Source organism: Pseudonaja textilis, chromosome 5 (genome assembly GCF_049901715.1).
Source record: "Pseudonaja textilis isolate UNSWEBS1 chromosome 5, rPseTex1.2, whole genome shotgun sequence".
NCBI classification, from domain to species: domain Eukaryota; kingdom Metazoa; phylum Chordata; class Lepidosauria; order Squamata; family Elapidae; genus Pseudonaja; species Pseudonaja textilis.
Window position 1 is genome coordinate 54,007,287 of NC_141994.1, and position 12,856 is coordinate 54,020,142.

The following is a 12,856-nucleotide window of genomic DNA, read 5'->3' on the forward strand; positions in this document are numbered from 1 at the left end:
AATGAATGATGTATTTTAGTATCAGCTGCATCCACCTAACACCAACATGGCCACTTTGAATAAATCAAATTTCTTTTCTCTGAGATGCGGCTAGAGACTTATGATTTGAATGGGGGTGGATTTGTTGGAGCCCTGACAATAACACTACCTTCCCAAGTCTCCTACCCTATTGGACTAGGTAATTATCATTCCCAGATATGAATAGTAATTCAATGTAGAAATGGTTGAAATTCAGCCCATCTGGAAGACACCAAATTGAAGAAAACTTTATAGGGGTGGGATTTTCTGGTCACTAGTTGCAATCTGTTGAAGGCAATCTCATGTGGGACAGCAGTGAGCGTGGACCGTGAGCTGGGAGTAGAGTGGGAGCAACAACCAAAAACATATGCCATTCTGTCCAAGACAGGCACTATACTTTACAATATATTTAAACCAATTAATTTTGGAAGATACCCTTCTTTCACGGCAAAGAAATTAATATCTTGAAGATTAATTGCAACTCTGCCAGTCCTATTTACTTTCTGGGATCTCATTTATCAAGAAATGTTGAATAGCGCTGCATGTGGTGCACTATGAAATTACAACTGCTCCGAAAGGACCATCTAATTTGGCTTGGCTCCACCAGTTCTGGCTAATCATTGACTCCATTTGGACAGGAAAAACTATAAACAAAACCCCTTCTGAAGTATAACATGCTGGCTTGTTTGTTCTGAAACTTGTCCTCTAGTTTGCTCTATGATGCTGATCATTCTTCTGTTAATTTGTGACTCAGAAGATAACCTGCAGCTCAGTCTTTACAAGTATAACATGCAGGAAGAGTTGATCAGATTTTTTAAAGAAATGGGAGAAAAAGCTGTGCTTTGATTTGGGACTAGGAGAGTTCACTCGACAAGGCAGACTAGGCTAGGCTGCAATGGGGGAATTGTGGTTCGAACTGTTTTGGAATTCATTGTAGTATATTAATACATTGTGTGACCCATGTGGAGATTGGCCAGCCAGGTGTTAGTGGAAGCTGAATTACTAATCCAGGGCCTTAGTAGTTGAGAATGACTAATACTCTGGGGGTGCCTGGATAACTTTGAAGATCTGGAGCATTTACAAGGCCACGAGCAAATTCAGAACTGAATGCAGAGGAAGCATCACCTAAAGTTGGAGAATTCTAAAATGAAAGTGGAGTTACTGGTCTTTGCCAGTCCTGGTGCAAATAGAATTGGAGGAGTGATTCTCTTGAAAGATAAAAAGAGCAAGTGAAAAATAAGTGGGTGGCTGTAAGAGCAGGGGATAGCTGCTCTAAGTATCTTGTTACCAAATGACCAACTGTTCCAGGAACTTCAGTGAGTTGGGTGAATGAGAAGCTGGACTATTGGAAGGACTTCGAGATAGATTGGTTTGTCATGGGCATAAAGTAGTAGGCAACCACTGGTAGATGGGGCAGAAAAATGAAGAAGGATGGTCAGATTGCAGTGACAATGAGTGGGGGGAATATATTTTAGGGGAAGAATGACCTGTAATTTGTTGCTAGTTCCCATCTAATGCTTGTTTTGAGGCTGGGTGATTAGACGGTTGGACTCAAAATTGTTTCAGAAGATTGCTTGATTGATTGATTGATTGATTCAACTTTATTGTCATTGCCATGGATATGGGCAACGAAATGCAGTTAGCATCCAACAACAGTCCTTATGTAACAAGACCATGACCTACACTTGTGTCCAAGATTGGTATGTATTATCAACTTGCTTCTGCAAACGTAATTGGGCAAGGGTGGTTATGCTACCCCAGGTTTCAGATCCTGCACCAATCTTAATGTCAAGGCAGTGTAGATGAAGGGATGGTGATCCTCAAAGAAACAAGGGTTGTCCAGAGCTGTGACTCATTTTATTTATTTGCAATATGTATAAAGTCCACCTTATGCAAATTAATGACATACTATGATAAAAACCAAAACACACAAACCCGGCAGCCTCAAAAGTGCACTCCCTCACATTCACAGATACTTTCTCTCTCTTTTGGGAAAAGAATTTTCAGAAGGCTAGGAGAATAGGGGTCTTCTGGATTTTAGGGGTAAACATGCATCAAGTGGTGACTATGAATGTTTTTATGTAAGGTTGGAACAAGCTAGGGATTCTGCCTAGGTATTGTTCATCTTGCTGTTGGTGCATTCCCTGGCTTTCTGAAACTCATCACTGTTCTGGTGCTTGCTTTTAATCCTTGAGGACTTCTACTTCTGTCCTTGTGTGGGGATCTGGGAGACCACAAAAATTCATGACCTTGCTCTCAAGCAATCTCTCCTTATGTGCAGATTCAGAGAAGTTCCTTCCACTGAAAATGAACCAACTGAACACAGATTTGAGCCTACATCAAAATGATAACAGAAGCAAAGTGCTTTTACCTCTCCACCCTTATTGTGTGTTACTGGAGTTTATTCCAGCAGCAGCTCTCTTTAAGGTGACTTGTTGGGTCCCAAAAGTGCTGTTCAAAAGGCAATTGGACTTTCTTGGGTTTTCTTCTTTGAAAACTTCACTTCTCATCCATTCCTCAGTTCTAGGATGAGAAGTTAAGCCTGTTTTCGAGGAAAAAAACCCAAGAAAGTCCAGCTGCCTTTTGAACAGCACCTTTGAGATAATCATGACTTGGATGACTAAGAATTTCCATAGATGTGACTTGTTCCGTTTTGGAGAATTTAGGGTCTGTCCCTGGTTCTTGTGAGAGGAAGAAGTCCTAATCCAGTGACTGGAAGCTATAAGGATTTGGATAAAAAGAAACAAGTTTAAATCTGATTCCAGCAAGGATAGGTTATTATTTGCTCAGAAATTATGTGGCTCCAACTGCTCCAGGGATTAATCTGGATGGAGTGGCATTCTTCCTGAAGTAGCAGGTCTATGACTTGGAAATGCTCTTAGATTCACCTTCGTCTATTGTTCTATAGATATAGAGGTTGTGACTAGAAGAGCAGATGACCAGTTTTGGCTGAGCTTTAGTGTAAACATTTCTGGGAAAGTAATTTGTGTTCTTTGTTTCCTGGCTAAATTACTATGATGTCTCTACATCGGGTGTCTCAAAAGTCTATTTGAACTTGCATTAGTACAAGATCCTGCAGCTTTATGCTAGCAGATAAGTTGTTTATAGGACACCTGTGCTGTGGGTGCTGCATTGGCTGCCAGTAGGTTTTCAGGTACAATTTTGGAACTTGAATTCTTATATGACAGCCTTATAAGGTAATCCAGAGAGCACACTAAAACCACGCTACCTCTATTGTAGAGTTACAGTAACAGAATCTTGCAAGTCTGAAAACCATTTCCCACTTTTATCTTTGCTTTCCAGAAACTATGCAAGGACCTTTCTGAGACATTTTCTGCAATCCCATTCCAGGTTTGGACTCAGAACTCTTATTAGATCATTGATTATGCTGTGGATCCTCCTCCTGTCTCCCAAGGTTATTCTCACATTCCATTACACTGCAGGATCCTGTTCTTTCAGATGGAAAAGAGCTAAACTGATGTATTTGTCTTAGATGGGCACACAGCAGCTTCAGTGCATGCTTTTATATGGTAGCACCCACCCATGCATAAAAGCATTCATTTCTGTTGTATTTTTCACATTTTTTGAGCCACCCGTTTCATTTGGAGGTTGGCATGTGGTCACAGGATTCCTATTTGGTTTAATTTCAATGTTACCATTGAAATGTGATTTGATTAATTTTAGGTATATTATATAGTATTTTGTTTTGTATCTTAATTGTGCAGTACCATTGAAGTGATATACAATATAGTGCATAGCTTAATACACTAGTCTATCATATTAAGCCATAATACTTTGTTTAGGTGTTTGGTATTATATAAAAATAAGCACCATACTTGTTAATCTGTTACATGAACCCTCTCTCTCTCGGTATTGACATACAATGGTTCTCTAAAGTTTGTGAACTCCTTTGAATGTTTAATATTTATGCATCAATATGATCTAAAATGTGATCTGTTCTCCACACAAGACCTAAACTTAGATAAATAGAACCCAGTTAAACAAATGAGCTAAAAACATTATACCTACTCCTTTATTTGTTGAGGAGAATTATCCAAACCTGCATATTTGTGTCTGTTAAATGTTTGCAAACCTTTGCATTCAGTACAGTAATTGCTGTGCCCTCCATATTTTTCACACAACAGGTCTGAAGAAGAGTCCTTGCACCTTCCAAGGTGACTTGGAAAATATGGCTGAAACCCTAAAAGAAGACCACTGCCAGCCAGTGGAGATAAAACTGAGCACCACGGACAAATTATTCAGTATTAACTCGCCTCTTGTGTTTATAACTTTGACCAAAAGCTCTGCTAAGTGTCACTTGTTTGCGTACTGATCAAAAAGCCTGAAAAATAGTGGCACTTGTATGTTGCTGTGAGTCAATCCATATTGACTCAATTAATTAGCGTGAAGAGAGAGGCAGGTGCTGATCCAGGTGCAGTGCCCTGTCTGATGCTGCTTATTTGCATCGGTTCCCGCTCTATGATGTATTTTAAAGCAAAGAAAATGCCAGATTGGGATTTCCGTAAACTTATGTAGACAGAGTGCCATCTGCTGACAATCAATCATTTTAAGGAAGAAGATCAAATGTATGAACCATTACAAACATTCAGCTCTCCTCCTTGACAATCAAACTGTGCCCCCATTTGCCAAAGGCAGACACCTAGATGCATAACTTGAAGACTTTGTCTGATGTTATTTCTCTTTTCAATTTGGACAGCTTGGATACTTTTTCAAGCAGGGGATGCCTTCAAAAAGATTGTCTTATGTGACTTTACACAAAATAGTTAAAAATAAAATAATATAGAACGCATTTAAAAGAAGTTTCCAAGAATAGAGTCCCAGCACCATGAAAACACAGAAGTTCAACAACTACTCTAATCTGATGCTTGTAGGAAGTACCAGGTTTTAGGGGCTCGTTTAAATAGGGTCAAAGTGAGCTATGCAAATCTTAGAGGCCTTTTTTCAGAGAGTAGGTGTTGCAAAAGAGAAGGTTCATTTCCTTGGCCCCCACAGCTGACACTGTATATTTGCTGGTATCCAAAGCTTGCTGACTCTGCATCATCATTTAGGAAGGACAGAAGCTATGGAAGACATTCAAATAACCAGCCTATGCCATGAAGGGCATTATAGCCAGTAAGTATCACCTTGAATTGCACTGGGAAACCTACTGGCAACCAATACAGCTCACAGAGCAGAGATGATGTGCATGTGCCATAGCATGATCATAACTATTAGTGTCACTGAGTTGTGGAAAAGGCATAGCTTCTGAGTGGTTTTCAAGGGAAACTCCTAATAAAGCACATTGCAATAATTCAAATACATGATGACTGTCCTAAGCCATCTGTTCCAGGTAGTTCCTCTGTGAGAGACATGGGCGGTTTTAAAATGTGATAAATACATCATAAATCACAGATGAATTTGTGTGACAGCCTTCCTGGTCAGAAGCCTGTAGAGATTCTTGGTCATCCAGGTCATGGTTGTCCCAAAGGTGCTTTTTCAGGAGGCAACCACTATCTGATTCCCCACTATCATGTCAGAGCTGAAGAAGCTTCTTGGATGAAAATGGAAACATCTTCAAAGAAAAAAACCAAGAAAGTCCAGTTGCCTCCTGAAAAAGCACCTTTGGGACTTCCTGGTCAGAGTTGCCACCCATTTCCTGAACAGAAACTGTAAGTCTATGAACCAGGGTGGGATTCAAAAATCCCAGCAATTGGTTCGCTGCCCAGTTGCTGGGTGGGTGTGGCCATGGTGGGTGTGGCCTACCAGAACTTCCGGGAGGGCCAATTTTTGCCTTCCCAAGGCTCTGGAGGCTTCCGTAAGGCCTCTGGGAGGGCAAAAATGGTCTCTCCTAGGCTTTGGAGGCCTCCCAGAAGCCAGAAACAGGACTGTTTCTGGACTTCCGGAAAGCCTGATTTCTCCCCCCACCCAGACTCTCCATGTGGACCCTGCACTTACCTGCATCGAAAATGGGCCACGTGGAGACTCCTGGGAGCGGAGGGTCAAGGTGGGCAGGTCCAGCCAGTCAGGTCAAATATCAGCTCAGTGAACCAGATGCAAATTTAACATCCAGTTTGCCGGAACCGGTCCAAACTGGTAGAATCCCACCACGGCTATGAATACCCCAAATTGTACTAATAGGACATATTCTTGCTCTAGCATCACAGGATAAAGCAATCCAATATCTACATGCAAAGTGAAACTACCAGTGAATACAATTTAAAATTACTGTCCCTTTTCACAGTTTCTTTTAAGGCTTGGGGGCGTCTCCCTACTTGCACCCAATCATGTAAATAAAAATATGCCCTAGCAAATTCTTTTTTGTGCCATGGCCCCATTCATTGGTTCTATCTCTCCTAAAGGGACATTTTATCATATTTGATGAATGTGTAAAAAAAACCAGAAAATGTTGGATTCAGTACATGTACTAATTCAGAAGATTTTAAAGACTAGTGTACAATTGAAACCAAAGGCCTGTATTTTGGGATTAATAGATAAGGAGCTAGAAAAAATGTAATGGAACTTTGTTTTTATATATAATAACTGCAACAAGATTATTATATGTTTGAAAGAAGAAAAGTGGCACCAGTCACAATGGAACAATGGTTGGTGAGATTGACAGAAGTTGCAGAGATAACTAAATAGATTTCTTTGATTATAGAGAAGACAATATCTACAATATATTTTTTGTCAACTATAAACTTCGTATGGACTTTTTGCATGAAATGGAAAAAATGAACTTTTGATTTATGGTTTTTATGATTAGAAAATGTTGGATAATAGAAAAAAGGCGGCCTTTTTGTAACCATAGAGCAAAAGATAAATTTGTAATCACTTGTATTTGTTCCTCAGGAAATTGAAGTTTCTTTCTATTTTTTAATATCTTCCTTTTCTTTCTCTGTGTCTTTTTTATTATGTATCAGTTTTTGTTAGTTTTTTTATTTTCTTTTTAAAACTTTTAATAAAAAATATAGAAAAATATTGGCTTTATCTCTTCTCATTCCCTGAATATAACATCCACACATTGCCTTTTGTATTAAAATCATCCTCTTTTTACAGTTGCCCGAGCTTCATAGAGAAGCTGGCATTAAAAATGATTAAAATGGTAAGCCACACGTATCCAAATGAATGGAGAACTAAATAAAAGGGGGGGGGGGAGACTGATATCATGCTTGAACCCAATCAAAAATACTTAACTGGGAAACCTAAGTGTCTGCCAGTGTCCCCAGGCATGTCAAAAGAGTTCCACAAATGTCAGGCTTATTATTATTATGATAGATAGATAGATAGATAGATAGATAGATAGATAGATAGATAGATAGATAGATAGATAGATAGATAGATAGACAGACTGTCTATCTATCTATCTATCTATCTATCTATCTATCTATCTATCTATCTATCTATCTATCTATCTATCTATCTATCTATCCATCTTCTAAGGAAATAGGTGTGGTGCTTCAAAATGACACCAGAATTACTGACACTATGATACAATCTCTGTTCATTTTTCTTGTATCCTGTTGCAAAAACTTAAGTTGCAGGGTTTGGTCTTGTTTTGTCACTAGCTCCTCATTGTCTTGCACTACTACCTCAGGGAGAGCTAGCTGTCATTGTATTTCATAGTGGCCCAGGTGACTTTGGGAAGCTGTTTCAGTGATTGTTACAATCAATGTGCTCTGATTTCATATGGGCTGTTTTGCCCGGCTTAGTCTGTACTACTTCTGCCTGCTCATTTATGAGCCTCACTGAACTCATTTGGGTTTCTTGCAGAACTGCGTGGTTCAGACAGCAATTTGTACAAACAGATGGAAAATAGGGGGAGAATTGAAAGTACCTTCATTTCATTGTCAATTGGCTACAGTTTTATGTTTGATTACCTGAAAATAAGCAACAGGAATCTTGTGAAATTTAGCAATCTGGTGCTCTTCTGTGCAGACAGGCGGGACAAGATGAGGACAAATATAATTTATGTTTGTGCTTATTTTGTGGCTTTATTCACAGGAAATTTTCTCCCATTTAAATTTGAATGCATTCCTCAGGATTGGGCAATAAAAGATTCTCTCCCTCTAATATAAACTTAATGAAATAAATATGAATAAACCTTTATTTGGAACTCCCGTTTGGTTGGATCATCCATTTAGGATCTAAAGAGTATCTTCAGAAGTCTGTCTGGTATTGCTATAAGCAAGTAGCATTGTTATGGTTGGTTCATATGATTAGAGAAGGAATATATTGAGAACTGAAATTACAGAATTGCACAATGCAAACCATAAGAAGACAAGAAATAATTCATGCGGTCACCCAAACAGAAAGCACATGTAAAAGGACAAAGAAAGGAGCCCAATTTTTGACTTTTGGAACTCACAGCCAAACCATGGTGCCTTTTGAGTTGAAAGGGGTGGTGCAGAGGGGTGTGTGAAGAAAACCCCACCTTTGTCCAAACTCTGCCAAAGAATTGAGATCAAAAGAGGCCTTCAGCTGTAAACTCAGCTTTAAATATGTGTGTTCATAGTTTGCAGAAGATCCTGCAAACATTGTAAAATTGTTCTAGGAAAAATACTGTTCATTAGTGCTTGAGGGAAAAAAAACATAAAAAGGCCAGCAACATGAATGGAGATCTTTTCCAAGTAAGTTCATTATATTAAGATGATGTTTTATGTAGCTATTTAAATGTTATAAATAAGCAGCGCCTGTGTTTTTTTTTAAATGCATAATGTTGCAGTTACTAGTTATACAACTGACACTAACTTTCAATTCTATGCTTTCAACATCAGGGTAATTATAGGCAGTATAAGTCATTATCTTTCTATTCCTGCATATTAACCTGCTCTTAAATTCATAAATGCTGAAACTGACAAACCTATGTTTATTTATTTATTTTTATTTAGATTGTTCTGAAACAGGGCAAGGGAAAATAAACTTGCAGGCATAGCATTTTTTTTACATAGATTTTCCTATGAATAACTTGTATTATGATAAATATATGTTTACTTGATCTACTGTGGAGAAAGTTAGGTATTTATGAGAATGTTTCCAGCAACAAATAAATAAGGTGTTGGTTTTGAAAAAAGGTATATAAGTGTACATTAAGTTTGACCTACATAGTTTCTATCTATACATTGAGATTTAAAATATATGTTCATGTTAAATAAGTGCAGTTAAACACCATTCTAATATCTCATGCAGCCTTCTTAGATTCTGGAGATGGGTCCTGGTGAATTATATTTTTGATGAATTATATGATAGATAGAAATATGCTGACCACGGACACCAAAAATTATCTACAATTAGAAACCCTTGATCCTTGAATTTGTGAGCAAAGGAATTTGGGACAGGAAAATAATGTCATCCAATTTTTATGGCAATGTTTCTTTCTCCAGTAGAAGCAAGTATCCTCAAATGTATTTGCTTATCACCAATGGTTGAGCATATCTGAAATCTGGTGAATGCCTGCCTCAGTGTAATATGAAAGTTAGACCACTAAGTGATTATATGAAGTTGTTTTCAACTCTTAATGAGCACATAGATTTTTTTTCCCATGACAATTTATCTCTAACTTGGTCTTTCAGGTCTTCCAGAGGTGCAGTGATCATTATTGTAACTGAGGCCATGTATCTTGTTACTGGCTATCTTCTTTCCGTCTTCCCTAACATTTCCCCTTAGGTCTTTGCATACTGTGTCCAAAATAGAATAATTTCAGCCTGTTAATCTGTGTCTCCAGTGAGAACTCTGGATTGAATTTTTTGATGATCCAGTTGTTTTCTTGGCTGTCCACAATATTTTTTAGAGTCTTCTTCAAGAGCAAGTTTGAAGGCTTCAATACTCTTTCTACTGTCCTTTTTCAAATCCAACTTTTGTTTTTATAATGTATCACAGAAAATACTGCAGCTTACATAATTCTGATCTTTGAAGTTATAAGGTAGACTGAGACTTATCTAACAGTTGGGTGTATTTGAAAGCAGAGAAATCTCTGAAGGTGTGTCAGCCTCTTCCTACGTACCTAGACTATGGAAACAAATGGCAGATTTGTCTTTCAATTGCATTGAGCTGTCCCTATTTCGGAGGATTCCTTCAGCTTGGATAATCTCTAAACTGAAATATTTAATATTAATGAACTTTTAGCTGCTGCTGCTTCTTATTTTTCAAACAGTTTAGCAGTTCCATGGCTTTTGTGGATGGGATTCTAGAACTTTGCTTTGGCTTCTTTTTAAAAAGCTGTTTTTCCATATTAACTAAAGAGGAGTTGAACAAATGCCACAGTGAAATCCACTAATGAATTTCTGATTTTCCAAGAATGAAAATAAAGGATGAACACAACATGAAATGTACCCTGCTGGGATAAGCTTAGCAATTCTGGATTTGTCCAAGATTTTCCTCATAAGAGGGTATAACACACACACACACACTGCTCTTCTTAGTCTTTGCATGTGCTTAAATTTCCTCACAATTCCTTAATTAGGAAGATTGCTTGTAGCAATGAAGCAACAAAGAGCTTTATTTTTATGTCCAGATATTTTTCTCACCTTCATCTTAAAATATATTGACCATTCAATTTGTTCTCCAACATGAAGAGTTTAACCAAAATGCTTTGAGTTGATATATTTTTCCCTCCTTTACATAACAAACATTTACTGGAAACAGACATTTTTTGTTTATGAAGAGCCATTGACTGGTTCTAGCTAAACCTTTGTCTGACATTTAATAAATACTCCTCATGAGCTTCACAAGCTTGATCTGGGCCAGTGGATTAATGTCACAAATGATATGCTCTGGGAACAAGTATAAGCTATTTAATAAGAAGTTCTCTTGTCTCAGACTCAATACATACAGCTTAAGACACTGAAGAAATATTAACAAGAAAGAAAGATGGTGTAATACTAATAAAACTGAAAAGGAGGAGGTAGACATCAGATTTGTTTTTTACGCATTTTAAGAAAACAAGCTGTTAATCATTACTGCTATAAAAACTTAATTTGCCAAACTTAAAAACAGAGGAACATCTTACAAATTGAGAAATTCAATCCATTGCTTCACAACAATCTGCTCACATTCCAGCCAATATATAGTTTCCAGCCCAATCTATAGACAGAAACATATTAAAAACAATTGTAGGAATTGGGTGTGTCTAGTCTAGAGAGAGGAAGGACAAGAGGGGGGCATGATTGCAGTATTCCAATATTTGGGGGGCTGCCACAAAGAAGAGGGGTGTCAACTTATTTTCCAAAGCACCAGAAGACAAGAAACAATGGCTGGAAACTAATCAAAGAGAGAAGCAACGTGGAATTAAGGAGAAACTTCTGAACAGTGAAAACAATTAAACAGTGGAACAGCTTGCCTTCAAAAGTTGTGGGTACTTCATCACTTAAGTTTTTAAAGAAAAAAACTGGACATGTATAACCTTTAAAACCCCTTTTCTGTCTGCTTATAAGTGAGCTAAGATGGATGTGAGTTGTAAAACAACTTGGAAAAAAATAGGAATGTAAAACAGCTAGCCAAATTCCATTTTAGAATTTAGAGTTGATGTAATTAGTTTCCAGACACCAAAGCCTTGTAAATAATTTCATATTTATTTATATAGGAATCCAGGTACATTGAAGAGAACACTTCCCAGAAAGATGCAATCTCTCTTATTTTTTCCCTCAAAGAAGAAGTTGGAGCCTTGGCTAAAGTCCTTCGCATATTTGAGGTATGTATTTTACAAAAGCAGTTGTAGGAAGAGTGATCCCACTAAGGCTGCAAAATGACAACCCAGCCATCATGGATGCAGTTCCCAGATATCATCGTCTTTGTGGTTGATCTCAGATGACATCCCAAAGTCGTCACCTCCCAAACCTACCTGTGCTGAAAAATCTGGCTGTTACTCTTTTGTTTAATATTCTGTGATATTGCTTGTTTGGCAAGAGAAAATGGTGAGAAATTGTAAAAAGCAGCCACTCAAAATAAGCTGGATTTTATATTAATGGTTTACCAGAATCTGTTATCTAATTCCCCTCAGCCATTCTTCACCTGCAAAAAATACTTGTATCTTTTTTTGTCTATCGCATTAATTTCTTTTGGAGCATGGTGGTTCAGCAGTTATGACTAGTGGTTCAGACCGGTTCAGCTGAACTGGTAGTAAAAAAAAGAGCCTCCTACGATCAGCTGAGAGGAGAAAGAAGAAAAAAGCACAGGATCAGCTCTCCCACCTGCCCCTGCGCTTTTCTCTTCAATATCCTCTCATCTGATTGGTGCTGCAGACCTCAGCTGGTGTGGGGAAAGCTGCACACCCATTAGGTGCGCACGCATGCGTGATCATTAAACCAGTAGTGGAAAACAGGTAGGATCCCACTGCTGGTTTTGACTCTGCGCTTGTTGGCTGGAAAGCTGGCAGCTCAGGTTCAAGGCCCAAGTGCAATGCAAGGCTCCCATCCTCACCCCAGCTCTTGCCAACCGAGCAGTTTGAACGCATGCAAATTCAAGTATAAAAATAGGTACCACTTTGGTGGCAAGGTAACAGTGCTCAGTGATGCCATGCTGGCTGCATGACCAAATTTCTTTGGACAACACTTGCTCAATGGCCTTGAAACAGAAATGAGCACCGCTGCCTATTTGGCCATGACCCCTTTACCGTTCTTTTTTTAGTAATTTCTTTAGAATATTTTTTTCAGTGTTTCTTTTAAACATATCTCACTGTTGTAAGATGGAAATGCTGTTGGTTCTTCTTCAGTAATAATCACTCTGTAGCATCACTGCCTGTTTTGCTAATCGGAAAAAGACACCCCGCCCCCCACATTTTCTTCTGTTCTGCAATATAATTCTTCAATATAACCTAAGGAGAGATTGCCTATCTGGAACAGTA

General features: G+C 38.3%; 1 protein-coding gene and 1 long non-coding RNA gene across 2 annotated transcripts in view; both read left to right on the forward strand.

Moving 5' to 3' along the window:
- The first annotated feature begins 813 nt into the window (after positions 1-813).
- On the forward strand, positions 814-4,678 carry LOC148125656 (uncharacterized). Its single transcript, XR_015744010.1, has 3 exons — positions 814-1,718; positions 3,322-3,433; positions 4,164-4,678. It is a non-coding gene; the product is annotated as an uncharacterized LOC148125656 (long non-coding RNA).
- A 3,647-nt stretch (positions 4,679-8,325) lies between these two features.
- PAH (phenylalanine hydroxylase) overlaps positions 8,326-12,856 on the forward strand; it is a 38,182-nt gene continuing 33,651 nt past the window's right edge. Inside the window, exons 1-2 of the mRNA XM_026726567.2 lie at positions 8,326-8,645; positions 11,597-11,704. Of these exons, the coding sequence (XP_026582352.1) occupies positions 8,625-8,645; positions 11,597-11,704 (129 nt within the window). The 5' untranslated portion in view covers positions 8,326-8,624. The remainder of the gene's footprint in view (positions 8,646-11,596; positions 11,705-12,856) is intronic.